The sequence below is a fragment of the Oncorhynchus nerka genome, linkage group LG8, assembly GCF_034236695.1.
Source record: "Oncorhynchus nerka isolate Pitt River linkage group LG8, Oner_Uvic_2.0, whole genome shotgun sequence".
Classification (NCBI taxonomy): Eukaryota; Metazoa; Chordata; class Actinopteri; order Salmoniformes; family Salmonidae; genus Oncorhynchus; species Oncorhynchus nerka.
This window is the reverse complement of record NC_088403.1, coordinates 21,833,481-21,849,352: the sequence shown is the minus strand read 5'-3', so window position 1 is coordinate 21,849,352 and position 15,872 is coordinate 21,833,481. Positions and strand designations below refer to the sequence as shown.

Genomic DNA, 15,872 nt, shown 5'->3' with positions numbered 1-15,872 from the left:
AACACCAGTCAGTATCTGGTGTGACCACCATTTGCCTCATGCAGCATGACATCTCCTTCGCATAGAGTTGATCAGGGTGTTAATTGTGGCCTGTGGAATGTTGTCCCACTCCTCTGCGAAGTTGCTGGATATTGGCGGGAACTGAAACACGCTGATCCAGAGCATTCTAAAAATGCATCATGGGTGACAAGTCTGGTGAGTATTTAAGAACTGGGACATTTTCAGCTTCCAGTTATTGTGTACAGATCCTTGTGATGTGGGGCCGTGCATCATCATGCTGAAACATGAGGTGATGGCGGGTGATGAATGGCACGACAATGGTCCTCAGGATCTCGTCACGATATCTCTGTGCATTCAAATTTCCATTGATAAAATGCAATTGTGTTCATTATCCGTAGTTTATGCCTGCCCATACCATAACACCACCACTACCATGGGGCACTCTGTTCACAACGTTGACATCAGCATACCGCTCGGCCACACAACGCCATACACGCTGCCATCTGCCCGGTACAGTGGAAACTGGGATTCATCCGTGAAGAACCCACTTCTCCAGGGAGCCAGTGACCATCGAAGGTGAGCATTTGCCCACTGAAGTCGGTTACGACGCTGAACTGCAGTCAGGTCAAGACCCTGGTGAGGACGACGAGCACGCAGATGAGCTTCTCTAAGACATTTGACAGTGCAGAAATGATTTGATTGTGTAAACCCACAGATTCATCATCTGTCCAGGTGGCTGGTCTCAGATGATCCCGCAGGTGAAGAAGCCACATGTGGATGTCCTGGGTTGGCGTGGTTACACATGGTCTGTGGTTGTGGAGGTCCTGGGTTGGCGTGGTTACACATGGTCTGTGGTTGTGGAGGTCCTGGGTTGGCGTGGTTACACCTGGTCTGTGGTTGTGGAGGTCCTGGGTTGGCGTGGTTACACCTGGTCTGTGGTTGTGGAGGTCCTGGGTTGGCGTGGTTACACCTGGTCTGTGGTTGTGGAGGTCCTGGGTGGGCGTGGTTACACATGGTCTGTGGTTGTGGAGGTCCTGGGTTGGCGTGGTTACACATGGTCTGCGGTTGTGAGGCCTGTTGGACGTACTTCCAAATTCTCTAAAACAACGTTAGAGGCAGCTTATGGTTGAGAAATTAACATCCAATTCTCTGGCAACAGCTCTGATGGACATTCCTGTAGTCAGTACGCCAATTGCACGCTCCCTCAAAACTTGAGACATCTATGGCATTGTGTTGTGTGTCAAAACAGCACATTTTAGAATGGCCTTATATGTAATGATTATGTTGTTTAATCAGCTTCTTGATATGCCACAGCTGTCAGGTGGATGGATCATCTCGGCAAAGGAGAAATGCTCACTAAAAAGGATGTAAACAAATTTGTTAAAAAAATAAGCTTTTTGTGCATATGGAAAATTTCAGGAATGTTTTATTTCAGCTCATGAAACATGGGACCAACACTTGACATGTGTTTTTTTTGTTCAGTGTTGATCAAATACTACCCTATGCTCTGGACAGTGAACATCAAATGATTTAATGACAAATTTAGAGGAGTATGTAAGCCACCTGCTGTCTTATAATACCTTAGAGAATAAAACATTATACATTACAGACCACACACACAAGCACTTTACCATAACAGTATTCATGTCCTGAGATCACCTCGTGACTTCACAGATTTGATTGACAGGGAGAGACCTCCTCTGATGATTTACTTGCACACTGAGTTTAAAGCACCAATAGGTAAGAGCACATGTTCTGACATCAAAAACAAGGCCCAGATTGAATACTTTGAAAATGCATCCTTTCCTTTCAAAAATTCACAGATTTGAAATGACTCTGGATTGTCAACCATGAAGTGGAAGCAATCGGTCAGCTATTCAATAGCGTCAGATCAGAGATGACGACAAGCAACGATGGAAGGAAGGAAGCGAGGAAGGAAGGACGCATTGTCAAAGTATTGGAACAAGGCCATGTTCTTGATATAGACCACAAGAGATAAATCATAGTGCCTTCCTACAAAGCTCACTAGAGCGTGGATCAGTAGTAATAAGAAAACAAAATGTATGAAAGCAAGATATATACAATAAAAAAGGACTTGTACAAAAATTATTATTTTTTAAATAAAACTGGCTCTATTGATATAATTAGTGTATAAAATGTCCTAAACAGTGTTGAACTTGATAGTAAACATAGTCGACAGATGCTATTCTGACAAATGCCTTAGGTCAAGGTTTTTTTTTTTTTTTAAGTGGTGGGTAGGCTTCCCCATACTGCGGAATCCATCTTTAAGGCTTTAGTTAGTCCAAATACACATGTTTAGACCTTTACATTTTAGTCAACAGACGCTCTTATCCAGAGCGACTTACAAGAGTAAATTAGGGTTAAGTGCGTTGCTGAAGGGCATAGAGAGATGTTTCACCCAGTCGACTCAGAGATTTGAACCAGCAACCTTTAGGTTACTGGCACAACGCTCTTAAATCGCTAGGCTCCCTGCCACCCAAACATCACAGGGAAAAATACATGTACTTTGTTTAAGACGACGGAACACAATCATGACCATTTGCAGAGTGCCACGACATCAACAAAGCAAAAGACTCATTGGGCACTTAGAAATACAAAACCAATTCACTGTTTGACAACATCACTGTAGAATCACAACAGATAATGCTGGTGCATTTCATTATAGCATAGATTTTCCTAGTTAAAAAGAGCATAGAAAAATCTCTCCATATTGCATACAATTTACCCCAGTGCAGTAAGAATAAAATGCATTTTGTCTATGGTCCCCTGATACAATAAGAAAAGCATAATAGTTCATTTTGTCAGGATATCAATTTTGTTGTGATTGTTTTGACTGTTGTGACATGCAGAAGGCAGAGCAGGAGAAATGATGTATTTTGTTGTGTTTGACTGTTGTGACATGCAGAAGGCAGAGCAGGAGAAATGATGTATTTTGTTGTGATTGTGTGACTGTTGTGACATGCAGAAGGCAGAGCAGGAGAAATGATGTATTTTGTTGTGATTGGTTGACTGTTGTGACATGCAGAAGGCAGAGCAGGAGAAATGATGTATTTTGTTGTGATTGGTTGACTGTTGTGACATGCAGAAGGCAGAGCAGGAGAAATGATGTATTTTGTTGTGATTGTTTGACTGTTATGGCATGCAGAAGGCAGAGCAGGAGAAATGATGTATTTTGTTGTGATTGGTTGACTGTTGTGACATGCAGAAGGCAGAGCAGGAGAAATGATGTATTTTGTTGTGATTGTTTTGACTGTTGTGACATGCAGAAGGCAGAGCAGGAGAAATGATGTATTTTGTTGTGTTTGACTGTTGTGGCATGCAGAAGGCAGAGCAGGAGAAATGATGTATTTTGTTGTGTTTGACTGTTATGGCATGCAGAAGGCAGAGCAGGAGAAATGATGTATTTTGTTGTGTTTGACTGTTATGGCATGCAGAAGGCAGAGCAGGAGAAATGATGTATTTTGTTGTGATTGTGTGACTGTTGTGACATGCAGAAGGCAGAGCAGGAGAAATGATGTATTTTGTTGTGATTGTTTTGACTGTTGTGACATGCAGAAGGCAGAGCAGGAGAAATGATGTATTTTGTTGTGATTGACTGTTGTGACATGCAGAAGGCAGAGCAGGAGAAATGATGTATTTTGTTGTGATTGACTGTTGTGGCATGCAGAAGGCAGAGCAGGAGAAATGATGTATTTTGTTGTGGTTGACTGTTGTGACATGCAGAAGGCAGAGCAGGAGAAATGATGTATTTTGTTGTGGTTGACTGTTGTGACATGCAGAAGGCAGAGCAGGAGAAATGATGTATTTTGTTGTGATTGTGTGACTGTTGTGACATGCAGAAGGCAGAGCAGGAGAAATGATGTATTTTGTTGTGTTTGACTGTTATAACATGCAGAAGGCAGAGCAGGAGAAATGATGTATTTTGTTGTGATTGACTGTTATGGCATGCAGAAGGCAGAGCAGGAGAAATGATGTATTTTGTTGTGATTGACTGTTGTGACATGCAGAAGGCAGAGCAGGAGAAATGATGTATTTTGTTGTGATTGTTTGACTGTTGTGACATGCAGAAGGCAGAGCAGGAGAAATTATGTATTTTGTTGTGATTGTGTGACTGTTGTGACATGCAGAAGGCAGAGCAGGAGAAATGATGTATTTTGTTGTGATTGACTGTTGTAACATGCAGAAGGCAGAGCAGGAGAAATGATGTATTTTGTTGTGATTGACTGTTGTAACATGCAGAAGGCAGAGCAGGAGAAATGATGTATTTTGTTGTGATTGTTTGACTGTTGTGACATGCAGAAGGCAGAGCAGGAGAAATGATGTATTTTGTTGTGATTGTTTGACTGTTGTGACATGCAGAAGGCAGAGCAGGAGAAATGATGTATTTTGTTGTGATTGTTTGACTGTTATAACATGCAGAAGGCAGAGCAGGAGAAATGATGTATTTTGTTGTGTTTGACTGTTATAACATGCAGAAGGCAGAGCAGGAGAAATTATGTATTTTGTTGTGATTGTTTGACTGTTATAACATGCAGAAGGCAGAGCAGGAGAAATTATGTATTTTGTTGTGATTGTTTGACTGTTATAACATGCAGAAGGCAGAGCAGGAGAAATTATGTATTTTGTTGTGATTGTTTGACTGTTATAACATGCAGAAGGCAGAGCAGGAGAAATTATGTATTTTGTTGTGATTGTGTGACTGTTGTGACATGCAGAAGGCAGAGCAGGAGAAATGATGTATTTTGTTGTGTGTGACTGTTGTGACATGCAGAAGGCAGAGCAGGAGAAATGATGTATTTTGTTGTGATTGTTTGACTGTTGTGACATGCAGAAGGCAGAGCAGGAGAAATGATGTATTTTGTTGTGTTTGACTGTTGTGGCATGCAGAAGGCAGAGCAGGAGAAATGATGTATTTTGTTGTGTTTGACTGTTATGGCATGCAGAAGGCAGAGCAGGAGAAATGATGTATTTTGTTGTGTTTGACTGTTATGGCATGCAGAAGGCAGAGCAGGAGAAATGATGTATTTTGTTGTGATTGTGTGACTGTTGTGACATGCAGAAGGCAGAGCAGGAGAAATGATGTATTTTGTTGTGATTGTTTTGACTGTTGTGACATGCAGAAGGCAGAGCAGGAGAAATGATGTATTTTGTTGTGATTGACTGTTGTGACATGCAGAAGGCAGAGCAGGAGAAATGATGTATTTTGTTGTGATTGACTGTTGTGGCATGCAGAAGGCAGAGCAGGAGAAATGATGTATTTTGTTGTGGTTGACTGTTGTGACATGCAGAAGGCAGAGCAGGAGAAATGATGTATTTTGTTGTGGTTGACTGTTGTGACATGCAGAAGGCAGAGCAGGAGAAATGATGTATTTTGTTGTGATTGTGTGACTGTTGTGACATGCAGAAGGCAGAGCAGGAGAAATGATGTATTTTGTTGTGTTTGACTGTTATAACATGCAGAAGGCAGAGCAGGAGAAATGATGTATTTTGTTGTGATTGACTGTTATGGCATGCAGAAGGCAGAGCAGGAGAAATGATGTATTTTGTTGTGATTGACTGTTGTGACATGCAGAAGGCAGAGCAGGAGAAATGATGTATTTTGTTGTGATTGTTTGACTGTTGTGACATGCAGAAGGCAGAGCAGGAGAAATTATGTATTTTGTTGTGATTGTGTGACTGTTGTGACATGCAGAAGGCAGAGCAGGAGAAATGATGCATTTTGTTGTGATTGTGTGACTGTTGTGACATGCAGAAGGCAGAGCAGGAGAAATGATGTATTTTGTTGTGATTGACTGTTGTAACATGCAGAAGGCAGAGCAGGAGAAATGATGTATTTTGTTGTGATTGACTGTTGTAACATGCAGAAGGCAGAGCAGGAGAAATGATGTATTTTGTTGTGATTGTTTGACTGTTGTGACATGCAGAAGGCAGAGCAGGAGAAATGATGTATTTTGTTGTGATTGTTTGACTGTTATAACATGCAGAAGGCAGAGCAGGAGAAATTATGTATTTTGTTGTGTTTGACTGTTATAACATGCAGAAGGCAGAGCAGGAGAAATGATGTATTTTGTTGTGTTTGACTGTTGTGACATGCAGAAGGCAGAGCAGGAGAAATGATGTATTTTGTTGTGTTTGACTGTTATAACATGCAGAAGGCAGAGCAGGAGAAATTATGTATTTTGTTGTGATTGTTTGACTGTTATAACATGCAGAAGGCAGAGCAGGAGAAATTATGTATTTTGTTGTGATTGTGTGACTGTTGTGACATGCAGAAGGCAGAGCAGGAGAAATGATGTATTTTGTTGTGTGTGACTGTTGTGACATGCAGAAGGCAGAGCAGGAGAAATGATGTATTTTGTTGTGATTGTTTGACTGTTGTGACATGCAGAAGGCAGAGCAGGAGAAATGATGTATTTTGTTGTGATTGTTTGACTGTTGTGACATGCAGAAGGCAGAGCAGGAGAAATGATGTATTTTGTTGTGATTGTTTGACTGTTATAACATGCAGAAGGCAGAGCAGGAGAAATGATGTATTTTGTTGTGTTTGACTGTTATAACATGCAGAAGGCAGAGCAGGAGAAATGATGTATTTTGTTGTGATTGACTGTTGTGACATGCAGAAGGCAGAGCAGGAGAAATTATGTATTTTGTTGTGATTGACTGTTGTGACATGCAGAAGGCAGAGCAGGAGAAATTATGTATTTTGTTGTGATTGACTGTTGTGGCATGCAGAAGGCAGAGCAGGAGAAATGATGTATTTTGTTGTGATTGACTGTTGTGACATGCAGAAGGCAGAGCAGGAGAAATGATGTATTTTGTTGTGATTGTTTGACTGTTATAACATGCAGAAGGCAGAGCAGGAGAAATTATGTATTTTGTTGTGATTGTTTGACTGTTATAACATGCAGAAGGCAGAGCAGGAGAAATTATGTATTTTGTTGTGTTTGACTGTTGTGACATGCAGAAGGCAGAGCAGGAGAAATGATGTATTTTGTTGTGTTTGACTGTTGTGACATGCAGAAGGCAGAGCAGGAGAAATGATGTATTTTGTTGTGTTTGACTGTTGTGACATGCAGAAGGCAGAGCAGGAGAAATGATGTATTTTGTTGTGTTTGACTGTTGTGACATGCAGAAGGCAGAGCAGGAGAAATTATGTATTTTGTTGTGATTGACTGTTGTGACATGCAGAAGGCAGAGCAGGAGAAATTATGTATTTTGTTGTGTGTGACTGTTGTGACATGCAGAAGGCAGAGCAGGAGAAATGATGTATTTTGTTGTGTTTGACTGTTGTGACATGCAGAAGGCAGAGCAGGAGAAATGATGTATTTTGTTGTGTTTGACTGTTATAACATGCAGAAGGCAGAGCAGGAGAAATTATGTATTTTGTTGTGTTTGACTGTTATAACATGCAGAAGGCAGAGCAGGAGAAATGATGTATTTTGTTGTGTTTGACTGTTATGACATGCAGAAGGCAGAGCAGGAGAAATGATGTATTTTGTTGTGTTTGACTGTTATAACATGCAGAAGGCAGAGCAGGAGAAATGATGTATTTTGTTGTGTTTGACTGTTGTGACATGCAGAAGGCAGAGCAGGAGAAATGATGTATTTTGTTGTGTGTGACTGTTATAACATGCAGAAGGCAGAGCAGGAGAAATGATGTATTTTGTTGTGTTTGACTGTTATAACATGCAGAAGGCAGAGCAGGAGAAATGATGTATTTTGTTGTGTTTGACTGTTATAACATGCAGAAGGCAGAGCAGGAGAAATTATGTATTTTGTTGTGTTTGACTGTTGTGACATGCAGAAGGCAGAGCAGGAGAAATGATGTATTTTGTTGTGTGTGACTGTTGTAACATGCAGAAGGCAGAGCAGGAGAAATGATGTATTTTGTTGTGTTTGACTGTTATGACATGCAGAAGGCAGAGCAGGAGAAATGATTGTCCTTCAGCAGATCTCCTGTTCTTCACCTGTCTCTGCTCTGAGAACGCAGGCTAAAGCAACATGGCAGATGACTAACGGACATTGGCTCTCACCTGATCTGATCTGAGAACGCAGGCTAAAGCAACATGGCAGATGACTAACGGACATTGGCTCTCACCTGATCTGATCTGAGAACGCAGGCTAAAGCAACATGGCAGATGACTAACGGACATTGGCTCTCACCTGTCTGGCTCTTTCAGATCAATGCAAGGAGAGGAGACCATTATTTCCATTATTGAGCTACGCCCCCTTTAGACTAATGAGCTATAAGTAAACCACTTTAGACTAATGAGCTATGCCTCCCTCTCATTCCACCTTCTTAAGGATGTAGAGGATTCCGATATTGTCGATGGTGACGAAGGTGGAGAAGTCAGGTGACACGTGGATCCTTTTCAGATTGGCTCCTGTCGGGTAGAAGGTCTGGAGGGCCTCTCCTTTCTCCACGTTCCACCACTATGAGGGAGAAAAAGAGAGCGAGCAGGGGCAAGAGAGGGAGAGTGAGAGACAGAGATATCAGTTTAAGTGTGTCTCTAAGCTTCTACCACTGCTGCACAGTACCCTGTAAGAGCCCGTCTGATAATAGATCAGTGATGCAGTTTGGTCTTGTCAGCCACACACACACTTTTACTAACCGATTCTGTTTAATGCGACCTGCTAAGCTGTCATTTTTTCATTGAAGTTCCACCTCTCAGGAATCCACTATCAAAGGCGCCAAGTCAATCATATCAAGTGTGCGCGCAGGAGGTGTCTCAAACATGCCAATCTTCCACATTTCCCAGAATAATATTCATATTCGCTCTTATCAGGCCAATGAAAACAGACAGCATCATCACACCACTTATCTCCCTGCAGAACATATTTCCACTTCCTCAATTCCATTAGTGGAAGGGAGAAACCTAGCAGCTTCTAAGACCCAGCTGTTATTGTGGGTCTGAGGAAAAACCAGGACAAGTCTGGCTGTAAGACCCAGCTGTTATTGTGGGTCTGAGGAAAAACCAGGACAAGTCTGACTGTAAGACCCAGCGGTTATTGTGGGTCTGAGGAAAAACCAGGACAAGTCTGACTGTAAGACCCAGCGGTTATTGTGGGTCTGAGGAAAAACCAGGACAAGTCTGACTGTAAGACCCAGCGGTTATTGTGGGTCTGAGGAAAAACCAGGACAAGTCTGACTGTAAGACCCAGCGGTTATTGTGGGTCTGAGGAACAACCAGGACAAGTCTGACTGTAAGACCCAGCGGTTATTGTGGGTCTGAGGAAAAACCAGGACAAGTCTGACTGTAAGACCCAGCGGTTATTGTGGGTCTGAGGAAAAACCAGGACAAGTCTGACTAAGACCCAGCGGTTATTGTGGGTCTGAGGAACAACCAGGACAAGTCTGGCTGTAAGAGCCAGCGGTTATTGTGGGTCTGAGGAACAACCAGGACAAGTCTGGCTGTAAGACCCAGCGGTTATTGTGGGTCTGAGGAAAAACCAGGACAAGTCTGGCTGTAAGAGCCAGCGGTTATTGTGGGTCTGAGGAAAAACCAGGACAAGTCTGACTGTAAGACCCAGCTGTAATTGTGGGTCTGAGGAACAACCAGGACAAGTCTGACTGTAAGACCCAGCGGTTATTGTGGGTCTGAGGAAAAACCAGGACAAGTCTGACTGTAAGACCCAGCGGTTATTGTGGGTCTGAGGAAAAACCAGGACAAGTCTGACTGTAAGACCCAGCGGTTATTGTGGGTCTGAGGAAAAACCAGGACAAGTCTGGCTGTAAGAGCCAGCGGTTATTGTGGGTCTGAGGAAAAACCAGGACAAGTCTGACTGTAAGACCCAGCTGTTATTGTGGGTCTGAGGAACAACCAGGACAAGTCTGACTGTAAGACCCAGCGGTTATTGTGGGTCTGAGGAAAAACCAGGACAAGTCTGACTGTAAGACCCAGCGGTTATTGTGGGTCTGAGGAAAAACCAGGACAAGTCTGACTGTAAGACCCAGCGGTTATTGTGGGTCTGAGGAACAACCAGGACAAGTCTGACTGTAAGACCCAGCGGTTATTGTGGGTCTGAGGAACAACCAGGACAAGTCTGACTGTAAGACCCAGCGGTTATTGTGGGTCTGAGGAACAACCAGGACAAGTCTGACTGTAAGACCCAGCGGTTATTGTGGGTCTGAGGAACAACCAGGACAAGTCTGACTGTAAGACCCAGCGGTTATTGTGGGTCTGAGGAACAACCAGGACAAGTCTGACTGTAAGACCCAGCGGTTATTGTGGGTCTGAGGAAAAACCAGGACAAGTCTGACTGTAAGACCCAGCGGTTATTGTGGGTCTGAGGAAAAACCAGGACAAGTCTGACTGTAAGACCCAGCGGTTATTGTGGGTCTGAGGAAAAACCAGGACAATTCTGACTGTAAGACCCAGCTGTTATTGTGGGTCTGTGGAAAAAGTCTGTCTCCGAGAGTGTGTGTGCAGCGTCAACTGTTGCAGTATTAGTAGTAGTACCCTTGTATCATCATACTCAAGTACACACATGTACGCACGCACAAACACACCACAGACACAGAAATATTAATGAATCATACAAACTCCTCAAACACACAAAAGGGGTCTCATTTTCCATTCCCCTGCAAGTACAGCTTGCAAATGATACTCCTTTTGTGTGTTTGAGGAGTTTGTATGATTCATTAATATTTCTGCGTATTTTTGTGTGTGGTGTGTCTGACTGTCTGCCACTCTGTACCCCCCCTATCTCTAGTCTATGAGTGTAATGGCTCTGCAGGGGTTTCGGCCACGGTCTGTGGAATACCAACACCACTGTGTGAGCAGCGTATGGACTGAGCTCCATAGGGCCTCAAGCTGACTATTCTAGATCTATGAAGACTGAGGAATGGGAGGAACAACAGGATGTCTGTTTTGACTTAATGAGGTATGTTTCTGTGGAGAAGAGAGGGAGAGATGGAGGGAAGGAGAGATGGAGAAGGTCCGGTAGGTGATTCCCTTTCAGATCCTTTACATAACCATGCAACACTACAAGACAAAGGTCTTCAATATTTAACACCACTAAGATGTCTCTAAATTCATCTCTTTCTCTCCATCGCTCATTTTATACTTTCCCACCTCCTTTCTTTCACACTTCATTTCCATATAAATATTTGGAGAGAGGAGAGATAGACAGTGAGGAGAGTTAATAAATAAACCCTGTACTGTAGCTGTAAGACTGCTGATTCTAATCCCAGACTGGGCAACACAGATATGGACCCATGGATATAGATAGTTACTGCTTTCAGCAATGCTCTCAACCCTAGATAACTCTAGGTAGTGCTGCACTTGGAGTGGTGTGTGTGTGTGTGTGTGTGTGTGTGTGTGTGTGTGTGTGTGTGTGTGTGTGTGTGTGTGTGTGTGCGTGCATACGTGCGTCTGTGTGCGTGTGTGCCTGTGGCCTGCCTGTTGACAACAGAGAAGAAGGTTTTTGCAGTAATGGATGGATATAAAACTAGTACTATTCTTCCTATTTGACAGCTTCTCGTGATGGAGGAGGTGGTACCCCATACTGAGAGGAGAGGGGGAGCGAAGTGTGATTAAGTCTCAGAGGAAAGAAAAACAGCTCCCCCCACACACACACTCATGTGCGCACAAAAACTCCTAGTCTCTCAAACACTCATCAATCTCTCTTGTAAATATCCTTTGATCGAAAGACAACCAGCAAGGGATGAGAATAAAGACAGACCACCAGCAAGGGATGAGAATAAAGACAGACCACCAGCAAGGGATCAGAATAAAGACAGACCACCAGCAAGGGATGAGAATAAAGACAGACCACCAGCAAGGGATGAGAATAAAGACAGACCACCAGCAAGGGATGAGAATAAAGACAGACCACCAGCAAGGGATCAGAATAAAGACAGACCACCAGCAAGGGATCAGAATAAAGACAGACCACCAGCAAGGGATCAGAATAAAGACAAGACAACCAGCAAGGGATGATGCCTAGCCAAACATGGCTAGCTGAACCAATCGAGTGCGCTCGCATACTGCCTTGGAAGACCTATGCTTGAAAAAGCAGAAATAGTACTGTTTGTCCATTTTGACATGCCGTAGCCAGGATATACTTCCTCAAAATAGTCTGAATTATTCCAAGAAATCTGTCATTAATTTTGACGTTTTGCCGAAGAGATCTTAGTCGTGCAATAATACATCTAAGATGTTTGGTGCAGTATCAATTGTACATCTAACTAAGACGTTTGGTGCAGTATCAATTGTACATCTAACTAAGACGTTTGGTGCAGTATCAATTGTACATCTAACTAAGACGTTTGGTGCAGTATCAATTGTACATCTAACTAAGATGTTTGGTGCAGTATCAATTGTACATCTAACTAAGACGTTTGGTGCAGTATCAATTGTACATCTAACTAAGATGTTTGGTGCAGTATCAATTGTACATCTAACTAAGACGTTTGGTGCAGTATCAATTGTACATCTAACTAAGATGTTTGGTGCAGTATCAATTGTACATCTAACTAAGATGTTTGGTGCAGTATCAATTGTACATCTAACTAAGACGTTTGGTGCAGTATCAATTGTACATCTAACTAAGATGTTTGGTGCAGTATCAATTGTACATCTAACTAAGATGTTTGGTGCAGTATCAATTGTACATCTAACTAAGATGTTTGGTGCAGTATCAATTGTACATCTAACTAAGATGTTTGGTGCAGTATTTTTCAATGAAACAATGTGCTGGGGACAGTGTGTCCATGCGGGGTACATGATGCAGGGGAAGACAGGGGCAAGGGAGGGAACGAACATGACAGGGACATAGTCACTGTACTATAGGTACACACAGACACACACTACAAGAGGAGCCTTATTTGACAACGGTCTAATGACCACCAAGAGAATACTGCAGTACAAGTCATGATGGAATGTGTGTGTGTCCTCTATAGAACAGATGGTGCTGCTGATATGAACACTATTACTGTGCTGCCATTGATTTATGATGGTGTTAGCGAAGCAGAAAGATGCAATGTCCTGGTGTGTGTGTGTATGTATGTGTGTACGCGCATACGTGTACTGTAAGCTCTGTTTTTCTTCATGTGTGTGTGTTTGTAACTTGTGTGTGTGTGTGTGTGTTTGCCATCTTGAGTTCTCATAAGTTAGAAAACTTTCCAATCCAACAGCACAGCTTGCTGCCCCCTCCAGCCAAGTCTTCTAAAATTAACACTGATGATGATGATGATATCTACGTGGATATACTAATATAGAATAACAACCCGTCTAACACACACACACACTGACTAAATGTATTAGTATATGTACTGTGTGTGCCTAGCTTATTAGCTTATGCTAGAGTGAATACAGTACACTAGAATGAGCCTGTGTGTGTCTGTATGTGAATATGCAGGCATGTACACTGAGCGTATGTGTGTGTCAGTATGTTAACATGAAGGCTTGTATACTGAGAGTATGTTTGTGTGTGTCAGTATGTGAATATGCAGGCTTGTATACGGAATATGTTTGTGTGTGTCAGTATGTGAATATGCAGGCTTGTATACTGAGAGTGTGTGTGTGTGTGTGTGTGTGTGAGTATGTGAATATGCAGGCTTGTATACTGAGAGTATGTGTGTGTGAGTATGTTAATATGCAGGCTTGTATACTGAGAGTATGTGTGTGTGTGTGTGTGTGTGTGAGTATGTGAATATGCAGGCTTGTATACTGAGCATGTGTGTGTGTGTGTGTGTCAGTATGTTAATATGCAGGCTTGTATACTGAGAGTATGTGTGTGTGTGTGTGTGTGTGTGTGTGTATGTGAATATGCAGGCTTGTATCCTGAGCGTATGTGTGTGTGTCAGTATGTTAATATGCAGGCTTGTATACTGAGAGTATGTGTGTGTGTGTGTGTGTGTGTGAGTATGTGAATATGCAGGCTTGTATACTGAGCGTATGTGTGTGTGTGTGTGTCAGTATGTTAATATGCAGGCTTGTATACTGAGAGTATGTTTGTGTGTCAGTATGTGTAGAAACAACCATAACCCAGCCCACTGGAATGAACTGGCTGTGACAGGTGCTTCCAGCTTTTGCAGGTCTGTCTATTGAAGCTGCCCAGGGAAAAACTCTGACTTACATGATAGAAACACAGCCTGCCTGGCCCAGTCACAACACAACAGTGTGTGTGTGTGAGAGAGAGAGAGAGAGATAGTTGGATGGGAGGAGAGAGAGAAATAGGGAAGGAGGGAGAGAGATGGAGAGGCAGGTGTTTATATGTGGGTGAGCAATCTCTCTTAAGCGAACACACTCAGACGAAGTGCCCAGGGATAATGTGTACAGTTCCCTTGCTCTTGTTCAACTCCTACAGGCTCTGGGAAAAGGTAGCCACAGGAAAGGAGATGGAGGGAGAGAGATGATCAAATAAAAGGTGAGAGAACTGTGGGTGAACTAGGTGAATACCAGTATACTGTAGGCCTACATTACCACTGTACACTGATGTACCAAATATGAACACCACCTCCCTCAATGTTGTCCTCAGAACAGCCTCAAATCATCAGGACATGGACTCTACAAGGTGCTGAAAGTGTTCCTCAGGGATGCTGAGCCATGTTGACTCCAATGCTTCCCACAGTTGTCAAGTTAGCTGGATGTCCTTTAGGTGGTGCACCATTCTTGACACACACGGGAAACTGTTGAATGTGAAAAACCCAGCAGCGTTGCAGTTCTTGACTCAAACTGGTACGCCTGGCACCTACTACCATAACCCATTTAAAGGCACTTAAATATCCACCCTCTGAATGGAACACACACACAATCCATGTCTCAATTGTTTCAAGGCTTGAAAACACACAATCCATGTCTCCCCTTCATCTACATTGATTGAAATGGATTTAACAAGAGACATCAATACGCTTTTACCTGAAATTACCTGGTCAGTCTGTCATGGAAAGAGCATGTTGTTAATGTTTTGTACACTCAGTGTATGTATGTCAATGCCCGTGTGTGTGTGTGTGTGTGTGTGTCAGCACCCAGAACCAAGCGGAGAGAGGGAAACACTGTCTGACGCAACGGCTGCATTATTCAACAAAGGCTCCCACTGAAATATTGATGCACAGTTAATCCTTTAACTCCTCCCCTCCTCCATCTCTCTCTCCCTCTATTGTTCTCTCAGTCTTCCTCGATCTTCCCGTCTCATTCTTTCTTGCCCTCTGTCTGAGTCCTTTTTTTTACCTCCCACTCTCCATCCCTTCCTCTCCCCACCTCTTTCTCAGAAAGGATGGCATTGTCTCAATTTCTATATGAATATGTACTCTCTGTCCTGGCAAGACCGTGTGTGTTTCTCTCCTGTCTCCACCTACCTCTACCTTTCCCTCTCTTCCCTAACCCTTTCCCTCTCTTCCCTAACGTTAACCCTCTACCTTTCCCACTCTTCCCTAACCCTCTCTTCCCTAACCCTTTCCCTCTCTTCCCCAACCCTTTCCCTCTCTTCCCCAACCCCTTCCCTCTCTTCCCCAACCCCTTCCCTCTCTTCCCCAACCCCTTCCCTCTCTTCCCCCCTCCTCTTCCCCAACCCCTTCCCCCAACCCCTTCTTCCCAACCCCTTCCCCTTCCCCAACCCCTTCCACAACCCCTTCAACCCCTTCCCCCTCCCCAACCCCTTCCCCTTCCCCAACCCCTTCCCCCTCTTCCCCAACCCCTTCCCTCTTCTAACCCCTTCCCCCTTCCCCAACCCCTTCCCCTCTTCCCCAACCCCTTCCCCCCCTTCCCCAACCCCTTTCCCCAACCCCTTCCCTCTCTTCCCCAACCCCTTCCTCTTCCCCTTCCCCCTCTTCCCCAACCCCTTCCCTAACCCCTTCCCCTTCCCTAACCCCTTCCCCAACCCCTTCCCTCTCTTCCCCAACCCCT

The 15,872-nt window shown here is 43.5% G+C and overlaps 1 protein-coding gene across 2 annotated transcripts in view; it reads right to left on the bottom strand.

Annotated features, from left to right (window-relative positions):
- Positions 1 to 1,408: 1,408 nt before the first annotated feature.
- The window catches only part of LOC115132926 (apoptotic protease-activating factor 1-like), a 65,128-nt gene continuing 50,664 nt past the window's right edge, over positions 1,409 to 15,872 (bottom strand). For both annotated transcript variants that reach the window (XR_010464522.1, XM_065021511.1), the window contains exon 27: positions 1,409 to 8,454. Coding sequence is in view for 1 of the 2 variants with exons in the window: in XM_065021511.1 (XP_064877583.1) it covers positions 8,308 to 8,454 (147 nt within the window). In the remaining variant the exon portion in view is untranslated. The remainder of the gene's footprint in view (positions 8,455 to 15,872) is intronic.